General features: G+C 37.7%; 1 protein-coding gene across 2 annotated transcripts in view; it reads right to left on the bottom strand.

The window, feature by feature from the left end:
- RNF128 (ring finger protein 128) overlaps positions 1-19768 on the bottom strand; it is a 113466-nt gene that overhangs the window by 9543 nt on the left and 84155 nt on the right. For both annotated transcript variants that reach the window (XM_008272843.5, XM_002720143.6), the window contains exons 3-6: positions 8054-8125; positions 3066-3148; positions 1937-2033; positions 956-1124 (exon numbers count right to left, since the gene is read on the bottom strand). In XM_008272843.5, coding sequence (XP_008271065.2) covers positions 956-1124; positions 1937-2033; positions 3066-3148; positions 8054-8125 — 421 coding nt within the window. The remainder of the gene's footprint in view (positions 1-955; positions 1125-1936; positions 2034-3065; positions 3149-8053; positions 8126-19768) is intronic.

Consider the following 19768-nt stretch of genomic DNA (forward strand, 5'->3'; position numbering starts at 1 on the left):
GTCCCGGCTGTTCCACTTCCAATCCAGCTTCCTGCTAGTATGCCTGGGAAAGCAGCAGAAGATGGCTCAAGTACTTGACTCCTGCACCCATGTGGGAGACTCAGAAGAAGCTCCTGGCTCCTGGCTTCAGCCTGGCCCAGCCATGGCCATTGAGGCCATTTGGGGAGTGAATCAGTGGATGGAAGATATTCTCTCTCTTTCTCTTCTCTCTCTCTCTCCCTCCCCCCTGCCCCACTTCTCTTTGTATCTCTGCCTCTCAAATAAATCTTTAAAAAAATAGGAAAGTAATTTCCTATAAAATAGGAAACCTATAAAGAGTTTACTCTTTATAGGTGAAGAAAGCAACAAAATTCTCTAAAATTTCTCCACAGGTATAAAATCCCTAAGTAACAGTATTTCACTTGAAAATAATATAGTTTTAGTTTCTAAAGGTTTGTTGAATTCATGATACATTGTCAACAGGTGGCAGCACATACTATTTTTAAACATCATTTCCTAACTGCAAAACATGTTTCTGTGAAGTTGGGAATGAATCAAGCTTCTGTAAATTAAATGCTATTTTATCATTTTAAGATTCCATTATCTTAATAAGAATCAATGACTGATGTGCAATAGACAATGGCTTCTAAAATTTAAGGTTTTTCTTTAGCCCCCTATAAGTAGTTAATTAGCTAATATTTAAGTGCATTAGAGAGAAGCTTTCCAATAAATCTTTCTTTCGTGAATAATCCCACTCCTGATGCATTTCATTTACTTTAGGGCCATTTGAACATGTATAAATTAAGTTAAGGCAAGGGTGCAGCCTTCCTCGTGTCATTTTAAGGGGAAAAAAACCTGGAATGTGTTAATGGGTGAATGGAACAAACACTCAAAAGCAGAAGGTGCTCTGATGGACACTGGTGATTCACAAGGGGTCATCTGTGGGGCCCTCACTGGCCCTCGGTATGGTGCTTACTTGCAGACTGCACGTGCTCTTCCAGAGGTGGTTCATCGGCTCCCTGTACTGAAGCGTATCCAGATGATGCAGTCTCACTGCGGTTATCCTCTTCATGCGGGGAGGCACTATGGGATGTTTCATTGGATACAGGGACTTGCAAAGACACTGATCCATCTTCAACGTCCACCTTTGGAAAGTATTTGAACATATTAAAACTCTTAGAGGATATCCCTTTCCTTATTATATCGTTAAAGGCTTTCTTCATAGATGATTCATTAAAGCAATGTTTCTTAACCTTTTAAGCCTATAATCCCTTTTGATGATCACTAAAATCTTTTGCTGGCCCCAGTCAGAGCAATTAGAGTAACTGGGTGAACCAAAGGTGTGAAAGATACTAAAGAAGGAATGCCCTCACATCTGACATATTCATCTGGGGTTATCCCAGCCCTTTATAACAGAATACCTGGTAAAAGGCAGGCACTCAAAAATGTTTATATACCATGCTGTTCCCCAGGGGGATTGAGGATCACTGTCATTTATGTGTCTCCTCAAGTCAAGAAGAATTTGTTGTGCTTGACCTTCAGGTTTATTTTGAAAATTGGTCTTTTAAATTTCTCCAATATAAAATTATAATTGAATATTAACTATGTTTTCACACATTATATTTGCTCTTTTAACTACAAATTTGGTCACTACACAATATGAAGACAGTGGAAAACAGGGGGAATGCCAAGTTGGTAGTTTATATGGTCCCGACTTCAAATTCTGACCAAATAATAAATGCATTTGAAAAGGAAGAGGAAGAAGGAAAATGGAGGTTGTTCAAGATAAGATACCTCAGTGTCTCTATGATGTAAATATGTCCCATTTTAGGTATAAACTGTAAGTCTGGCACATTACATAGGTAAAAAAATTAGGGTGCTATCTTCCTCAAAGCCCAGGCACATGAATAACACACCTTTTCAAGTCCCTGCATATAAATAATGCAGTAATGTTTACCTCAATTCCCAAAGCTTTCAGTATGTCACATTTGCACATAGGACAAGTCCTGTGTTCTAACAGCCATGGGTCAACACATGTCTTATGGAAAATATGGCTAATGAAAGAATAAAAAAGCAAAATTTAGTTATTGGTTATAAAATAGCAACAATGCTTTGCCTAACATATATTAATAGATTACCTTGTAACTTAACTTAGTTTTTGAATGAATTTCTTTTTTTCATTTGAAATACACTATTAACACAAAGGAGTCACAGAAGCAAAACATGGAAATTTCATCATATAGTATTTTAAATATAAAAGCATCATTACTCTAGCTTCAAACAAACACATACACACACACACAAAAACATTTTTAGTGCTCACTGACTTGAAAATGTCTAAGATATTACCGGACCTAAGACTACAGTATTTCAAATCTTTTTATCTTATCATTCCTTATTTGTAGAATGATATGGTCATTCTCAATAACACAGTACAATATAGTGTGGAGTTTACACAGTACTGATGCTTGAGGAAATGTGATATGTTCCGAGAGCATTACTATTAGCTAAGAGAAGAGTGCTAAGAGTGTTAAAAGCAAACTTCAGGAAATGCATAATAATAATAATAATAATAACCTAAGTAGCAGAGACTTCCAAATAAGTGTGCATGAATTGGTTTTATTTTTTTCCCCAAAGGGATTGTTAAAATGAATTTAAAATGAAATAATCTAGTACTATGTACAACTGTATATAGGAGCATGTATGTATACATGTAACTATACGGGTTTTTATACCAAAACAAACATTTTAATTCCTTTTTCCACAATTTTTTGAAGTACTCTTGTATATACACAGGCCAATTTATAAACACAATGTATGTGTGTGTGTGTGTGTGTGTGTGTATAAATTGGCCTGTTGACTAGGTTTTCATTTTCTATGGAATTAGTTTAGAACAAATTGTTCTAGATTATGGCAACAATACAATTAGACTTAAAACCAACTTCACTGTTATTAAAAAAAACCTCTATATGTGAAAATAAACTAAAAATATCAATTCAGAAGCATTCAAAATTGTTTTCCCCCATTACAATGGTTTCTGTGGGTCAGCTTTTCTTATTGATGATATAAAAGCAAACCAAACTTACTTGCAGGTTAAGATGCGCACCAAATCATTTGGTTTATATAGCTCAATACACACAGCACAACTATCTCCATCAGGGCCGATTTCCTACGAGCAAATAATTTTTAATATTCTGATATATAATGCATTAGGCTATAGAGAAATATCAGAATATGCATGCATTTAACTAGCATAGACTCCTATAGAAGGAGGAGCATCTTACCACTAAACAATAGGTAAGACTAGGCAACTATAAAGTCTCAATAGGCGATTTAAATATCATTTAGACTTCAAAAGGCTAAAAGAATAAAGTCAACTAAAAGAGGGAACAGAACAAAGAGAAGCATGTAGCACTGATTTAAGCTGTTTTTCCTGGTTGTAAAATTCATAAGATGCCATTTGTACAAGTTCCATAGCTAAATTTTCCCAATTTTCAAAAATTAAGGTGTAATTCACCTACAATAAAATTCACCATTTTCCTGTCCAGTTCTGCAAATTTTGACAAGCTACAGTCACTTAATCCTCAGCACAATCAAGATAGAGACTAATGCCATGATTCCAACAAATTCCTCCATAATGCTTTGTAGTCAACCCTTCTTTTCAGCCTCAGTCCCTGGCAACCACTGATGTGTTTCCAATTCCTATAGTTTCAGCTTTCCACACTATCATATAAATGGAATCATGCATTATCTAGCCTTTGAATCTGGCTTCTTTCACTTAATGCACTGGAGATTCAACCATGCTTTTCTAGCATCAGTGCCTCCTCTTTCAATTGCTGAATAGGATTCTCTAAAATAGATGTTCCAGAGTTTATCCATTCCTGTGCTACAGGACATTTGGGTTCTTTGCAGTTTTTGGCAATTATGAATAAAGTTGCTATAAATAATTGTTTATATATAAGTATGTATACATAAACATATAAATATATATATATAAGTTTTTATGTGAATATGAGCTATTTTCCCCCTTAAGGATAAATATCTTGTAGTGAGATTGCTGGGTTCTATGATAAGTGTATTTTTAACTTCATAGGGAACTTCCAAACTGGTGTTCAAAGTGGAGGTACTATTTTCCATTTTTAAAAACTTTTATTTAATAAATATAAATTTCAAAAGTATAACCTTTGGATTATAGCGGCTTTTCCCCCCATAACCTCCCTCCCACCTGTAACCATCCCACCTCCTACTCCCTCTCCCATTCCATTCTTCATCAAGATTCATTTTCAATTATCTTTATATACAGAAGATCAACTTAGTATACACTAAGTAAAGATTTCAACAGTTGGCACCCACACAGATACACAAAGTATAAAGTATTGTTTGAGTAGCAGTTTTACCATTAATTTGCATAGTACAACACATTAAGGACAGAGATCCTACATGGGGAGTAGGTGCACAGTGACTCCTGTTGTTGATTTAACAATTGACACTCTTATTTATGATGTCAGTAATCACCCGAGGCTCTTGTCATGAGCTGCCAAGGCTACGGAAGCCTCTTGAGTTCACAAACTCCAACCTTATTTAGACAAGGCCATAATCAAAGTAGAACTTCTCTCCTCCCTTCAGAGAAAGGTACCTCCTTCTTTGATGGCCTGTTCTTTCTGCTGGGATCTCACTCACAGAGATCTTTCATTTGGGTCATTTTTTTTTTTTTTTGCACAGTGTCTTGGCTTTCTATGCCTGAGAAACTCTCATGGGGCTTTTTAGCTGGATCTGAATGCCTTAAGGGCTGATTCTGAGGCCAGAGTTCTATTTAGGGCATCTGCCATTCTATAAGTCGGCTGTGTATCTGCTTCCCATGTTGGATAGTTCTCTCCTTTTTAATTCTATCAGTTAGTATTAGCAGACACAAGTCTTGTTTATGTGATCCCTTTGACACTTAATTCTATCATTATGATCAATTATGAACTGAAACTGATCACTCTGACTAGTAAGATGGCATTGGTAGATGCCACTTTGATGGGATTGATTTGGAATCCCCTGGCACATTTCTAGCTCTACCATTAGGGGTAAGTCTGAGTGAGCATGTGCCAAACTGTGTATCTCCTCCCTCTCTTATTCCCACTCTTATATTTAGCAGGGATCACTTTTCAGTTAAATTTAAACACCTAAGGATAATTGTATGTTAAAGAGTTCAACCAATGGTATTAAGTAGAACAAAAAAAATACTAAAAGGAATAAAATAGTAAGTTGTTCCTTGACAGTCAGGACAAGGGCTGATCAAGTCATCGTTTCTCATAGTGTCCGTTTCACTTCTACAGGTTTCCTTTTAGGTGCTCAGCTACTTGTCAGATATCAGGGAGAACATATGATATTTGTCCCTTTGGGACTGGCTTATTTGTATTTGCAATAGCAAATACATGAGATCTCTAGTTGCGACACATCTAGACTATCTACTGGTATTTTCAACTGTATTGATTTCAGTCATTCTAATGAATGTTTCCTGGCATTTCTTCAATTTGCGTTTCCTTATTGACTTAGGATGTTGAACATCTTTTTTTATGAGCTTATTTATCATGCATATATGATGGTACTTTAAAATTTGCATGGAAAGGTGAAATTAAAAGACACAATATTCTAAAAATTCTGAAATTGATGCACATGTGGAGGATCTTTAAAAGTTCATGGAAATGCATATTTTGAAAAATTATGTGGGGCCAGTGCCATGGCCCACTTGGTTAATCCTCTGCCTGTGGCGCCGGCATCCCATATGGGCACCAGTTCTAGTCCTGGCTGCTCCTCTTCCAGTCCAGCTCTCTGCTGTGGCCAGGGAGTCCAGTGGAGAAAGGCCTAAGTGCTTGGGCCCCTGCACCTGCATGGGAGACCAGGAAGAAGCACCTGGCTCCTGGCTTCTGATCAGCACAGTGCTGGTCATGGTGGCCATTTGGGGAGTGAACCAATGGAAAGAAGACCTTTCTCTCTGTCTCTCTCTCTCACTATCTATATCTCTGTCAAATGAATAAAAAAATTAAAAAAATAAAAAAATTATGCATGGATCTCAAAAATTGTTTGCAACAAAATAAACAACTATTTTTTTCACAAATGATGTGAAGTACTATTCTATTTTCTTTGGTGAAGTGTCTGTTTTGCTTGTTTTCTTACTGCTGAGTTTTGAAAGTTCTTTATTAGTCTTTTAACAGATTGTGATTTGAAAAAGAATTCTTCTTTTCTATACTTTGTCTTTTCCATTTTTTAACACTGTCTTTCAAATAGCTGAAATTCTTATTTCAACAAAGTCAAATTTTCCATTTTTTTAATTTTATGGACTTGGTTTTGGTATCCTATGTAGGCAATATTTGTGTAAGACAAGTCATTAATATATTTCTCTCCAAATTTTTATTCTGAAAACTTCATAGTTCTAGGCTTTATAGATTAAGTCTGTAACTCATTTTGAGTTAATTTTTACATAGGCTATGAAGAATGGATTGAGGTTCATTTTTGCTTATGTATATCGAATCATTGCATATGTATATCCCAAAATTGGCTATCTTGTTGAAAAGGCCATTCTTTCTTCATTGAATTGCCTTTGCACCTGTATCAAAAATCAATTGACCATATATGTGTGGGCCTATTTCTTAACTCTCTCTTCTATTCCATTGATCTGCAAAGTTCATCCTTTCTCCAATACCACACCATCTTGATTGCAGTAGCTTTAAAATAATTCTGCAAATCAAGTAGTATAAATTAGCCAAAACTGTTCTTACTTATCAAATTTGTTTTATTTATTCTAATTCTTCTGCTTTTCCATACAAATTTAGAATAAACTTGCCAATTTCTACAAAGGATCCTTCTAGGATTTTTATTGAAACTACTCTGTTAGTTTTTGGGGAAACTGACATCTTAACAACAGTGAGAGTTCTGACACATAAACATGAATCTACTTATTTAGATATCTTTCTTTCTTTAGTTTTCAGCATATAGATCTTATATGTATTTTATAAGATTTATACCTAATCTTTATTTACTTATTTATTTACTTATTTGAGAGGTAGAGAGAAAAATTTACAGAGAAAGATAGCCTCCATCTGCTGGTTTACTCCCCAAATACCTGAAACACCAGCCAGGGTTGGGCCAGGTGAAGCTGGAAGCTGGGAACCCAATCCAGGTCTTTAGTGAGGGTAGCGGATACCCAACTACTTGAGCCATTGGCTGCCTCTTAGGGTGCACATTAGCAGGAAACTGCAATTAAGAGTGGAGCTTGAACTCAAACCCAGATACTCCAATATGGGATGCAGTTGTCTTAACCAGCATCTTAACTGCTAGGCCAAATGCTTGCCCCATATCTAAGTATTTAATGGTTTTGTTGCCATTGTTCAAATGATATTTTTTCCCAGTAAGTTCAATATCTATTTTTTATGACATATGTTTTTCCCAACAGTAGTAGTTTTCAACTGTCCTAAATCTGAAAGTGGATGTTCAAGTAATGGTGCACTGAAACATTATATTAGTTTCTTGTTGCTGTTGCAAATCATCATATCTTAGTGGCTTAAAACAACACAACTTTATTTTCTCACTCTTCCAAAGACCAGAAGTCTAAAAACAAGGTGTTGGCAGTATTGTGTTCCTTCTGGAAACTTCAGGGGAAAAGCTCTTCCCTTACCTTTTTCAGCTTTTGGAGGCTGTTTGCATTCCTGATCCATAGCCTCTTCCTGGAACCACTTCAATTTCTTACTTCCTTTGTCACATCTCCTATTGTTCAGTAGTAAAATCTCCCTTTTCCTTCCTCTTATAAGGACACTGTGATTATCCAGGATAATCTCCCCATCTTAAGACCCTTAACTAATAATATCTGCAAAGTCCTTTATACCACATTAATTAACTTTCACAGGCTCCAGGGATTCGGACCTAGATATCTTTAGGGGCCATTATTCAGCATATCTCCTGCTCTAAATAGAACAAGTCAATAAGATTTATAAACACCAAGGAAAAGCACAGCTTATAAGAACATTTATCTTGAACCATGGCTTAGTAGCACTGCCTTAAAACAAATAATATTTAAAAGTCTTAAATGCACCTTGTCTCCTTGTTTCAGTGTACGTAGTTGCAGCCTTCCAATGGCCTTTTTAGCATCAGCCTTTAATTGTCTCTGTAATAAAAAATCAGGTATTAGAAAAGCTATTTTTAAAAGAAGTATGATGAAAATGGTAGAGAGAATTGTTAAATATTTATAGGGTAAAAGTCAATGTATAAATCTACTTCAAAATATAAAATTTAATTAGCCATAATAATTGTCCCATTTATCTGCTATCAGGCAGGATTTTTCAAATTACTGAAGCTTCCCACGTATTCTGCCTCCCTATTTTATTAAACAGCATTTGGGGCCATAACAGTAAAGCTAAGTGTCCCAGCCCCTATTCCAAATGGATTCAGATGCTATGAGTTTTCAAAGCAGTAAAACTATTTTTGAGTGCAGAGGACCTTAAAGTGCATCCGTTACAATTTGGTTCATGTCTTGATTGGTAGACAGTGCTCTGGCTTTGGATACAAATGGACCTAGACATTTGTCCCTAGACCTAAGTCTAGGTGAGTAATACCGAGACCTATGTCACTTAATTCTTTAAGCATATTTACTCAACAATACAATGATGCCAACTTCTACAGTGTTTGGTATTAGGAAAAATAAATACTGTTTATAACCATGATTGCCTTATAAGGAGGATCGATTTGAAGAGTATCATCTTTTTTTTTTGTCTCACTGAGCATCTATCTAGGTGAGTCTGGACATGCAAAGGCAAGTCCAAGGTTCATTTGGGGAATAAGGTCTAAATCATTATGCATAATTGAGTGGAAAGTGGAGGTGGGGTACAGGAGGAATCAAAACGCAAAGGAAAGATTATTAAGAGAGGAACCAGTGAGAGTATGTCTGTCTTCCACATGGGGTGAACTGATGAAAGGAAAAACATCCCAGGTCGCATGAGTTATCTAGTGTTAACCCCAAGTTACCTGAGATGCTGTAAATAAACCCTTCCCTTTCACTCAAATCGACTCCATACATGAGCACCTCAAGTGAACATATGTGTACACTGAAGTAGAGGCTAGGTTTTACACTTGGGTGAATGCTGTGTGGAATACAAACAGAATGTGTGTCATATGGCAAGATGATATGCAATCTACCTATTGTGAACTGTAAAATGAACAAACTTAGCAGAAAATCAACAAAGAGCAGGTGCTGAGAACCAAAGGTTACTCTGAGAATGTAAACAGTTTCCTCTTTCCCCCTATATATAGCCCCATCCCCAGTAGGGTCCCCATCTGACATCCCGGTTACATGAAAATTACAGAGATAATGTGAGTAAAGTGTCCAGCATGATGACTGGCATTAGCAGGCATGCAATAAAATGTTTATTAATTTAAAAAGCCCATCCATCAACAAACATAATCTGCTCTTGTAACATATCTACACATATTCGTAGCAAAGATATTTCTGGAAAAGAATAATCTGCAAGTACAGGTATGTCAGGAACCTCCTTGATGCCCAAGCCTGTCTCCTATATAAGATATCATTTTGTGGCAGGTATTTGGCTTACTGCCAAAGAGTGAAAAACTGTTGATTTGCTGTCACAGGAACAGCAGGAACAGCTCTCTCAGATTGTTAACTGACCAGCAAATATTCATATAGCTCAGCAGAAATAGTTAAAAGGAGGGAAAGAGGTACTGAAGTCCTACACACTCATGTAGGGACATAGGAATTAAAAGGGGGGAATTCTATGATAAGACTTTATTTTGAACACAAATCCTTCTCCTTCTATTTGTTACTTGCAAGGAAAATTAAATAATAGAGTGACAATGAATGGAGATACATTGAGGATTTTTATATTAACCAGCCCAACATTAAATCTTCCAGATAATAAAACTGATACCCAGAGTAAGAATGTCTTGCTCAAAATACCAGAGTTGGTTAGTGTAAGTCCCACTAAAGCCATGAGTTACACCAAGGAAGCCACCTGTTTTAACTGTGACTTGGAGCAGGAATCTAACTCTTTTCCTTTTATTTAAACAGTTCTTTTTTTAAGATTTATTTTTATTTATTTGAAAGGCAGAGTTACAGAGAAAGAGCTTCCATCCAATGGTTCACTTTTCAAATGGCCAAAACAGCCAGAGCTGGGTTGCACCAAAGACTGGAGCCAGAAGCTTCCTCCAGGTCTCCCCCATGGGTGCAGGGGCCCCAGTACTTGGGCCATCTTCTGCTGCTTTCCCAGGTACATTAGCAGGGAGCTGGATTGGAAGGGGAGCAGCCAGGACTCGAATCCGTGTCCATATGGGATGTCAGCGCTGCAGCCAGCAGCTTAACCTGCTATGCCATAGTGCCAGCCCCTTATACACTTCTTAATACTGCATAACAATCATTTTTGATATCCATTGCCTTATTTAACCCTCAAAACAACCCCTTGAAGGAGGCAATAAATAGCTTCATCGGCACATGGAGGCTTGGGATAGTAAACTAACTTATCCAGAAGAGAATGTCACCTCTATAAAACATGATAGAGCTTGTACTGGAATTCTGGTCTTCCTTTTCCAAGAGTCCATTACAATATATCCACCCACAACTCAGCTATCTTCTGACATTGTTCCAACTCCTGAATTCTATTGTCTGCCAAACTGTGGCAATCCTCTTGGTGAACAACCAGTATGCCCACAGGGTCCTGGCTTGGGCCTAGACCTCCAAACTTCACTGCTTTCTTTTCACATAGATTATGCGCTACTACTTTGACATCAAGAGAAGAAAAATGCAGGGGCCAGCATTGTAGTGCAGCAGTTTAAGCCGCTGCTTGTGACGACACCAGAATCCTCCCACTTCCGATCCTGCTCCCTGCTAATGTGCTTGGGAAAGCAGCAAAAGTTGGCCCAAGTCCATGGACACCTGCCACCTGCGTGGGACACCCAGATGGAGTTCCAGGCTCCTGGATTCAGCCTGGCTGAGCCCTGGCTGTGAAGAATTTGAGGAGTGAACCAGTGGATGCACACTCTCTCTCTCTCTCTCTGCAACTTTGCCATCCAAATAAATACAATAAATCTTTTTTTAAAAGAAAAGAGAAGAAAAATGAAACTGAACAAAAATAGAGCCAACAAAATAAGAGAAAAAGTTATTTAGTTGACAGTCATTGCCAATAATTTTGCTCTTTGTTTTCAAAAAAACAAATGACTTAGGTTTAAGCAACAAACTGCATACCACAATTAGGGAAATGCACTCACAAGCAAGTCATACCTTTCTTGCATGTTCACTTGATTAAGTTTATGTAGTTTTCTCATTTCAAAAGAGTCAATTCAATACAATAAAATGCCTAAGTCTCTGGTGCTAACTCTCTCCAGTTTATTAGGAATGAATGTTAAATATATCTTTCCAAATGTTAGCCAAGATTGTATTGCAAATCAATTTGAGGTACAGGATTAAAGGTAAACTTATATAATGTAGAAATTACATTAAGATCATTGCTTTCACATTAGGTGGAGAGAGGGAAATACAAAATAATAAAGTGCAAAAATCCAAGATGCCAGAATATACTAAGCAAGGAACTTGACTATAAAGTATCCTAAAAGATTTGCAGCATAGCACAAACCAAGGCTTAACCACGTGTCCTTGGAATAAAAATTTGTTTAAAAGGAAATTTTGATATTTTCAATAGCTCCTTCTGAACTTTTATAAAGAAATGGAAAATCATTTTCTTTATATATGGATGTAAGACAAGCGATTTTGGTAAAAAGCGCAAACTATATTTTTAGAGCTTGAAGAAAGATAACTTGCAAAATCTCCATTAATACTCAAAATATTTCACTGTCATAGTGCTACCAAGAATTCATAGACGCATTCCTCTCTCTAAAACACTGAAATATGAGAGCAGCATTAGGGCTGAGTAGTTTATATTAAATATGCATGTTTGTACAATATTATTTATGTCAGCTTTTGCGTGCCCAAATATACCTCACCACTTAAAGATAATATGTACCCATGTAAACTGTAATTCACATTTTGTTCTTTAAAAATCATAGCCTCTGGCCGGCGCTGTGGTGTAGCGGGTAAAGCCACTGCCTGCAATCCCGGCGTCCCATATGGGTGCCGGTTTGTGTCCCTGCTGCTCCACTTCCAATCCAGCTCCCAGCCAAGGTATCTGGGGAAGCATCAGAAGATGGCCCAAGTGCTTGGGCCCTGCTACCCACATGGGAGACCTGGATGGAGTTCCAGGCGCCTAGCTTTGGCCTGGCCCAGCCCTGGTCCAGCCCTGGCTGTTGCAGCCATTTGGGGAGTGAACCAGCAGATGGAAGATCGATCACTCTGTCTCTGTCTCTCTTTCTAATTCTTTCAAAAATAAATAAATCTTTAAAAAATTAATAACTTCAAGAATGTATCTACATTGATGTGCAAATTACACTGGATACTTTGTCAAGGCCTTGTCACCATATCAAAATCCTCTTCTACCTTGTAGGTTCTGGTAGCACATTGTTTCTACCTCTTATCATGTGCTGTAATTATATTATTTATTTTACTCTCCTAGATTGCAAGAATCTGAAGGACTAGTCTTTATTTTCTTTTTTTTTTTAAATTCCCCCAGTGACTAGTAGTTGCTCTAAGAACACATTCTGAATTTATGAAATACAGATTTTTATGATTTTCTCATCTAAGATAAATTTGTTTTACTTATTAAAAGCTTATATTCCACTAAATTTGGAAAACTAAAGGTTTAACAACATTTGTTGGACTCCTATTATGTGTCAGTTCAGCCCTGAGCTTTTTATTTATGTTGTCTTGTTTCATTATTAACAACCTTGTGAAATAGGCATTTTAATATCTGAGTTTTATAGATGAGAAAAGTAAGGTTCAGAAGAAGCTTGACTGAAGTCCAGGCAGCTGGTTTTTTGCAGAGCTATGATTCAATTCAAGCTCAGGTCCTATCTGCCTTTTAAAGCCCATGATCTCTCTACTACAGTACACTGCCTCCATTGTGTAATGGCAAAAGAGCCTTCAAAAGGCTTCACATTCCTTGTGAAGAAAATAAATGAAAAAAAAAGAGGAAAAAAAAGTCCCTCAAAGTCAGCCATTATCCAATCTTAACATTCTTCCTAAACTGGTTACTTACTGTGACTTGGGGAATTTTTTCTAAACATAGTATATACAAACAACCTCTCCCCTCCTCCTCTCCAATCCTAAGAGATAACTGCTCTAAGAATATTAGGCTGTGGAATTGAAAGCTGATTCAAAGAAACTTGTGGTTGGCCAATTTTCTTAACTGAAGCTAATGCCACCACTCTAATCAAAACTTCACTGGCTCTGGTCACTGACGAATCTCAGCTGCTGAGTCTGATACTGAAAAATAAGACTAATTTTTGTTCTTTATTACCATGTTTGATTTTAAAATTATAGTGAACACAATGGTATTTTTACCTAGTTGATTTGTATATTTATATCCAACTAGGTAAAATATGTGTTTTGGTTTGGTGACTTGACAGCCCGATTTTTGGTCCCAGGATGTACAGATTTTTACTGACCTGAAACTCATATAAATAACATTAGGTATGGAGTCAAGTCTAATTACCTTAGAGGGGTAGGGTGTGAGAAAGCAAGAAGGGAGGGTAGAAATCAGCAAACTGCATTTCCTGCACTTAAGTCACTACATTTTTTAAAAAGAGAAGGTGAGACAGAGAGAAAGATCTTCCACCTGCTGTTTCACTCCCCAGAAGGCCACAACGGCTGAAGCTGGGCTGATCGGAAGCCAGGAGCCGGGGGCTTCTTCTGGGTCTCCCACATGGGTGCAGGTTCCCAAGCACTTGGACCATCTTCTACTACTTTCTCAGGCCATAGCGAAGAGCTGGACAGGAAGTGGAGCGGCCGGGACTCAAACTGGTACCCATTACCCATACGGGATTCTGGAACTGCAGGTGGAGGCTTAGCCCACTATGCCACAGTGCCAGCCCAGTCCCTATATTTTTAAAATAAGCATTGTCATAAACATTGGGCTCAGAGTTTGTAAATGAGATACTTAAAATGAAGAATTATAGTAAGAGGATTCTTCTCAGATATATTCCTGGAATAAAATCATTGTGCCATGCAGCTTTTCACTAATGTTTGGATAAAAGTATTCATATAGGCAAGAGGAGGCAGCCAAAGAGATACACAAATATATATAAATAGATGTAACTACAGTGATGGGGATAAATAGGACTACCAACCACTCCTATGAAGATGATCACCATGAGCAGTATGAGGAAGAGTTGAGAAGAAGGGTGGGATTTGATGAAGTTGTAGGTTATAGCTCAGGTAATAGCATTTTTCAAAGAAAAACCACCAATACCCTTAGAATGAACTGTGAATTTCTACTCTTTGACCAACATCTCCCCACTTCTCCTACCCCCAGGCCCAGACAACTACCATTCTACTCCCTGCCTCTGTGAGTTCAATATTTTTAGCTGAGTAAGTTCTGGGGAACCTGATTACAACACGGTTTATTTGTAACTGTGATGGGTGTGTTCATCTGATTGTGGTACATTCTCAATGTACACATACATCAAATAATCATGTTCTACAGCTTTGATATATACATTTTTATTGTCATTTATACCTCCATAAGTCTGAAAAAAGAATTAGTGATATAAATGTCAAGTTGGTGTGAGTGAATATCTAAAATGCCTGAGACCTATTGTAAGAACTTCCTTTTGTTCAGTGAGAAAGTCAGAAGAAAGACAGTAGAACTAAATGTCATTTTGACAAGAATTTGTTTAATCTGCCTCTTTTTATCCAAAAGCCAAATTTCTATGGTTTGATAAAAGGCCCTAAAGAATTTTCAAATCTGAGCAAGAAGAGATACATACATACAAATATACCAAACACAAACACGTATATGTTGCTAGTGGTATAGTACACAGATAATGTGATGAATCTTCCAGTTAACTTCATGTACTAGTGGAGCAAAGTTAATGTAGACAGAAAATTTCCAGATAATTTGTATTAATACTTTAAGTCCAAGGACAGATTTTAAGATATCATCTTAGCCTAGTCTTTCCTTATCTGAGAGCACAAAGAAGTGCTATCTCTCTGGCAACAAATTACAGGGACATGTATGGCTCCCTCTGCCCAGGGAGCCAATTGAGTACCAGCATCTAAGACTCAGATGGGGCAGCTGGTCACTAGGTGCATTCTGCAAGCAACTGGCCACATTGCTTGAAACTCAGGCCCCCAGCAATGAAACCAGATGCATATCATCAATCTTGTTTGTTATGGAAAGTAAACCCAGACAAGCTGGTACATCATGGTCCATTGCTCCAGGTGTATACAACAAAATCATCCGTCACCAGCGTAAAGAATAGTTTGAGGGCCACATTCCAAGGTTGGCCAAGGATCAATCATGGTTCCCTTTAGGACATGCAAAGAGTAATCAATTAGTTCTGCTGTACTTCTTTACTTACAATCCATTCCCTTGAACTTGGTCACAGCCTTTTTTTTTTTAAAGCAAAACCATCAGTTAGCATAGTAACTGCTAGTACAATGTTCATAAATACTTCAGTTACAATGGTATTTAGTAGAGTTAGTTACTATAAAGTAATTTACTACAGTAGAGTTTCTATATAAACTGTACTACATGAGAGTTCGACAGGTACAGTATTTATATATAAAGTGTGATAAGAGCAATATAGGTATACCTGAAATTTGAGCAACAGTATATGTATCCTAACTGAAGGCAACAAGGAGTGAAAATAGGCACAAAGGAACAATTCATCTATGAGACCGTGACAACATCTTTATATTGTTGGATCAATTTAATTATCCATTTATATCCATTGCCCTGATTTTTTTTTTCTGGCTCTGTTGCACTTTAACAAGTACCCTGCCCCTCTCCAGCCAAGCTACCCTACAGGCCCTGCAGGCTTCCCCAATGGCTCTTGACTGGCTATCTTCTAGTCACAGGAGCTGTCTTTCCAGCCATTGCACCAGTGCCTCGTCCACTTGTGAGCAGTCCAATTCAGTCCTGCCCAGCTTGCGGTTCACCTCATTGTCATAAGACTTCAGCATACTCCTCACATGGATAAAGCATGGAAAATAAATGTATGGACTTGAGCTCTGTGATGAACTTGTACAGAGCTGTTGGACAAAAGCAAGGAGCTAAATTATTCCAATTCTTTCTCAGGCCAATCATTCTCTTTTTGTATCACATATTGGTTGACTTTAGTGAAATTTCACAACACATCTGATTACTGTATTATTTATTTATATAAGGGAGCTGCATATTTACCCACAGTATCAGTTTTCCACTGTGTCACAGCATGGTTTTAACACAGTTGGGTTGGGTTAAAAAAAAATAAACCAGGAAGCAATGCAGAATTGTTTATTAAGCCTTCCTAGAAGAATCGGCCTATCGCCATATGCCAGATGCTATTATGGACAAGTGTTGTCACCAGTGGCCTGATTCTGTCACTTCTAGGTTCCATATTACCTGGAGACAAAGCCAACAGTTTGTCTCAACTCACCTTATTACATAGTTACAGGTTCCCATTCATTATTGTGTGAAGCTATCTCCCTCCCACGTAGCATTCTGTTTTAGTTCTATTTCTATTAGCTAGACATATTTCGTTAAATCCTTTGCTCAAGGTATCAGTAGACATCAGAAATGTAATGTACAATGTTGACCTCCCAATTCCATCAACATGTGTGTCAAAGATTCTCTCCTTGAGCTCCCACAACTAAAATGGAAGGCCATTACCCCATGTCTACTTGGGTCTCCACTGTAAGTAAAAGAGTTAATACATATATTCTGTTGTGTCACAGTAGATGCTATTTTCCAGTGCTAGTCCTTTAATTCTCTAGTATTATGTGTCAGATCTGTGTGACCCTTTCACCAAGGCTTTATGACCTTTCCAAAAGGATTCCCATTCTTTTCCTCTTGGAAGATGATTCCTTTTTTTTTTTTTTTGAACTTTTTTAAAAATTTATTTGACAGGTAGAGTTAGACAGTGAGAGAGACAGAGAGCAAGGTGTTCCTTCTGTTGGTTCACTCCCCTAATGGCCGCTATGGCTGGCGCTGCGATGATACGAAGCCAGGAGCCAGGTGCTTCCTCCTGGTCTCTCATGCTGGTGCAGGGCCCAAGGATTTGGGCCATCCTCCACTGCCTTCCCAGGCCACAGCAGAGAGCTGGACTGGAAGAGGAGCCACCGGGACTACCGGTGCCCATATGGGATGCTGGTGCGGCAGGTGGAGGATTAACCAAGTGAGCCACGGCGCCGGCCCCAGAAGATGATTCCTTACAATCTGTCTATTTCAGTTAGTAAATTCTTTTCTCCTGAAAGTCATTTTTCATTAAAAGTAAATTCAGCTCGTCCTGTCATACCTCTAGGCTGGTTCCTATTTCACCTAAAGCCTTCTTATGTTTCACTGGCATTTAATCCAATGTATGCATTGCTGCCATTGAGTATTGACTGCTTGACTACAATTAGGATACATATACTGTTTACCAAAATGTCAGGTATGCCATGCTGCAGTCAAGTGTTGTACCAGTCACTCACAAAATGTAGTTTAGTCTGAGTAGGCCATAAGGTTTAGCATAATCTTCTTTGACCCCTGTTAGGGTTATCTTTAGTAGACACATGAATGACTTGGGATGTCTAATGTTATTTTCATTCACAAACCCACTGATGCCTCTCCTCCTGTTTAAAAGTTTTCCATCCACAAAAACAGGAACAATGTGTATTCTTACACATCATACCATGACATGTCACACTGTTGCATCCGGTGGGTCAGCTGAGCATTCAGTCATTGAAATTCATGCTTATAGAGTTAACAGTTTGCCTGGCATTGTAATCTTCAAAATAACAAAAATCTCTTAAAATATTTTCCTAATATTCGAATGAATGTAAGTTTCCATACTCAGCTTCATTACCATTCCTACTAGCAAAATGAAGATAACCCCAGTTAAGTGCCTAGTAATAGATATAACCATCATATGCATCAATATCTACCTTTAAAAAGCAATAGGAAGTCATGAATATTAAATAATATGTAATGCTGTTCTAGCACTTTCAAATATTTACAAGCAAAGGGAGTATCAGCCAAATATTTAAACCTTTAGTCCCAAAAGGGTAGTGAGATAAAGTCCATTAAGTAATCAAAGTCATCCTTTCAAAAAAGTCTCCTTTTATAGTTGAAAAATTTTAATGCTAATCCTGACCATTTCTACAGAGCTTAATTTTCATAAAAAGTATTATGAACTGTGAAAATTACTTAAATGAATGATGAGACCACATCTAAATGTCCAATGAAGCTTGTGCAACATCAGGCAAATTTTTTATAAACCTTACTACTTGCTTCTGTGGTTTAATGCCAAGTAAATAGATTTAGTATAGAATTTAAAATACAGCAACACATACTCCACTATGAACATACACAAACCAAACACTCTTGTCATTGTAACTGTAACCTTTGAAGAGTTAATCATATTGGATACCAATTTCTTTCCAACCCCAGAGATAAAAGGAGCATGATACAGAAATGTCAAATATTAACACAGTGTGAAGGTATTGAGTGGCATGGCATAGGAATTTTAAACATCTTCTGACCATAGCTAGTAACAGGCTGAACCTGCCACCAATGTGATAAGGTACTTCTCTGAGGAAAGGACAGAAGTCAATTAACTTTAAACACTGAGATAATCATCACTTATTACCATATGCCAGTATCTAATCTGTATGAAGTTTTTATAATAAAACTTCAATTTCTCATCTACTTCTAAATTCAGTTAACTTTCAGTGACCCCCCACTGCTCTCATCACCCCAAAATAACCTGTGTTTCTCTTTGCTTATTGGAGAAGGAGTGCATGAAGAGGCTGGAAATTTACTGCCTTTGGAGGAAGTTCCTCAATACATGTAAATGGATTCTGTTGCCTCGAATATAAGTTCCTCTGAAAGTATTAAACAAACACTGAGCATTCTGGAGAAACAGCACACCATTCTGCTGTTGTGCTGAGAATACCTGAGGAGAAGGGGAGGTAAGAAATAATGGTGGTTTGGACCAGGGCAGAAGAAATGGCAGTGGTGGGAAATAACTGGACATTGAATATATAATGAAGGCAGAGTCAACAGGGTTTGCTGACAGAGGTTATATGGGAAGTGAGGAAAAAAAGAGGAATAGAGCAGAACTCCAAGATTTCTGACCTGGAGTCAAGAGAAATTCTTTTGGAAATGGGAGTGATAGTCAAGTTCGTATGTTGATAGGAACAATTCAGAGGAGAGGGAGATGTTATTAAAACAGGAGCGTTAGAGAAGACAAATGCTGGAATGATGTTCCTGAGTATGTACACAAGAAAATAAAAAAGGATCCCGTACATGAGTGAAAGAACTGGTTCTTCCTCCTGCAACAGAAGAAGACGAAACACAGGAACGGAATTATCCTCAGATGCAGCTAGATGGGTAGAAGTGGAAGGAGAGTACTCTTTCAATTGCTTCAATTTCATCCATGGAGTAAGATACAAAGTGGGAGCAAAGTTGACAGAGGTGCCGGAGGCTCAAGGAGAAAGGGACTTGTAGGACAGTAGATGACTAAGAAATCACAGTGTGATGAATGGGCAGCATTAAGGGCCCACTCTGAGTTTGTGGTCACAAATTGAAAGTGAGATCAGTCAGCACAGCTGTGCATGTTTCTTTCTGCTACTTTATGTAAGGTACAGCTGCAGAGTTGGTGGAAAGTACAATTTGATCAGGGTTAGGTTTTTGCCAGCAAGTTGAGTTGGCCTTCTTTATCCGTGGGTTCT

The sequence above is a fragment of the Oryctolagus cuniculus genome, chromosome X (assembly GCF_051225735.1).
Source record: "Oryctolagus cuniculus isolate XC-2025 breed Fujian yellow rabbit chromosome X, ASM5122573v1, whole genome shotgun sequence".
Lineage (NCBI taxonomy): Eukaryota > Metazoa > Chordata > Mammalia > Lagomorpha > Leporidae > Oryctolagus > Oryctolagus cuniculus.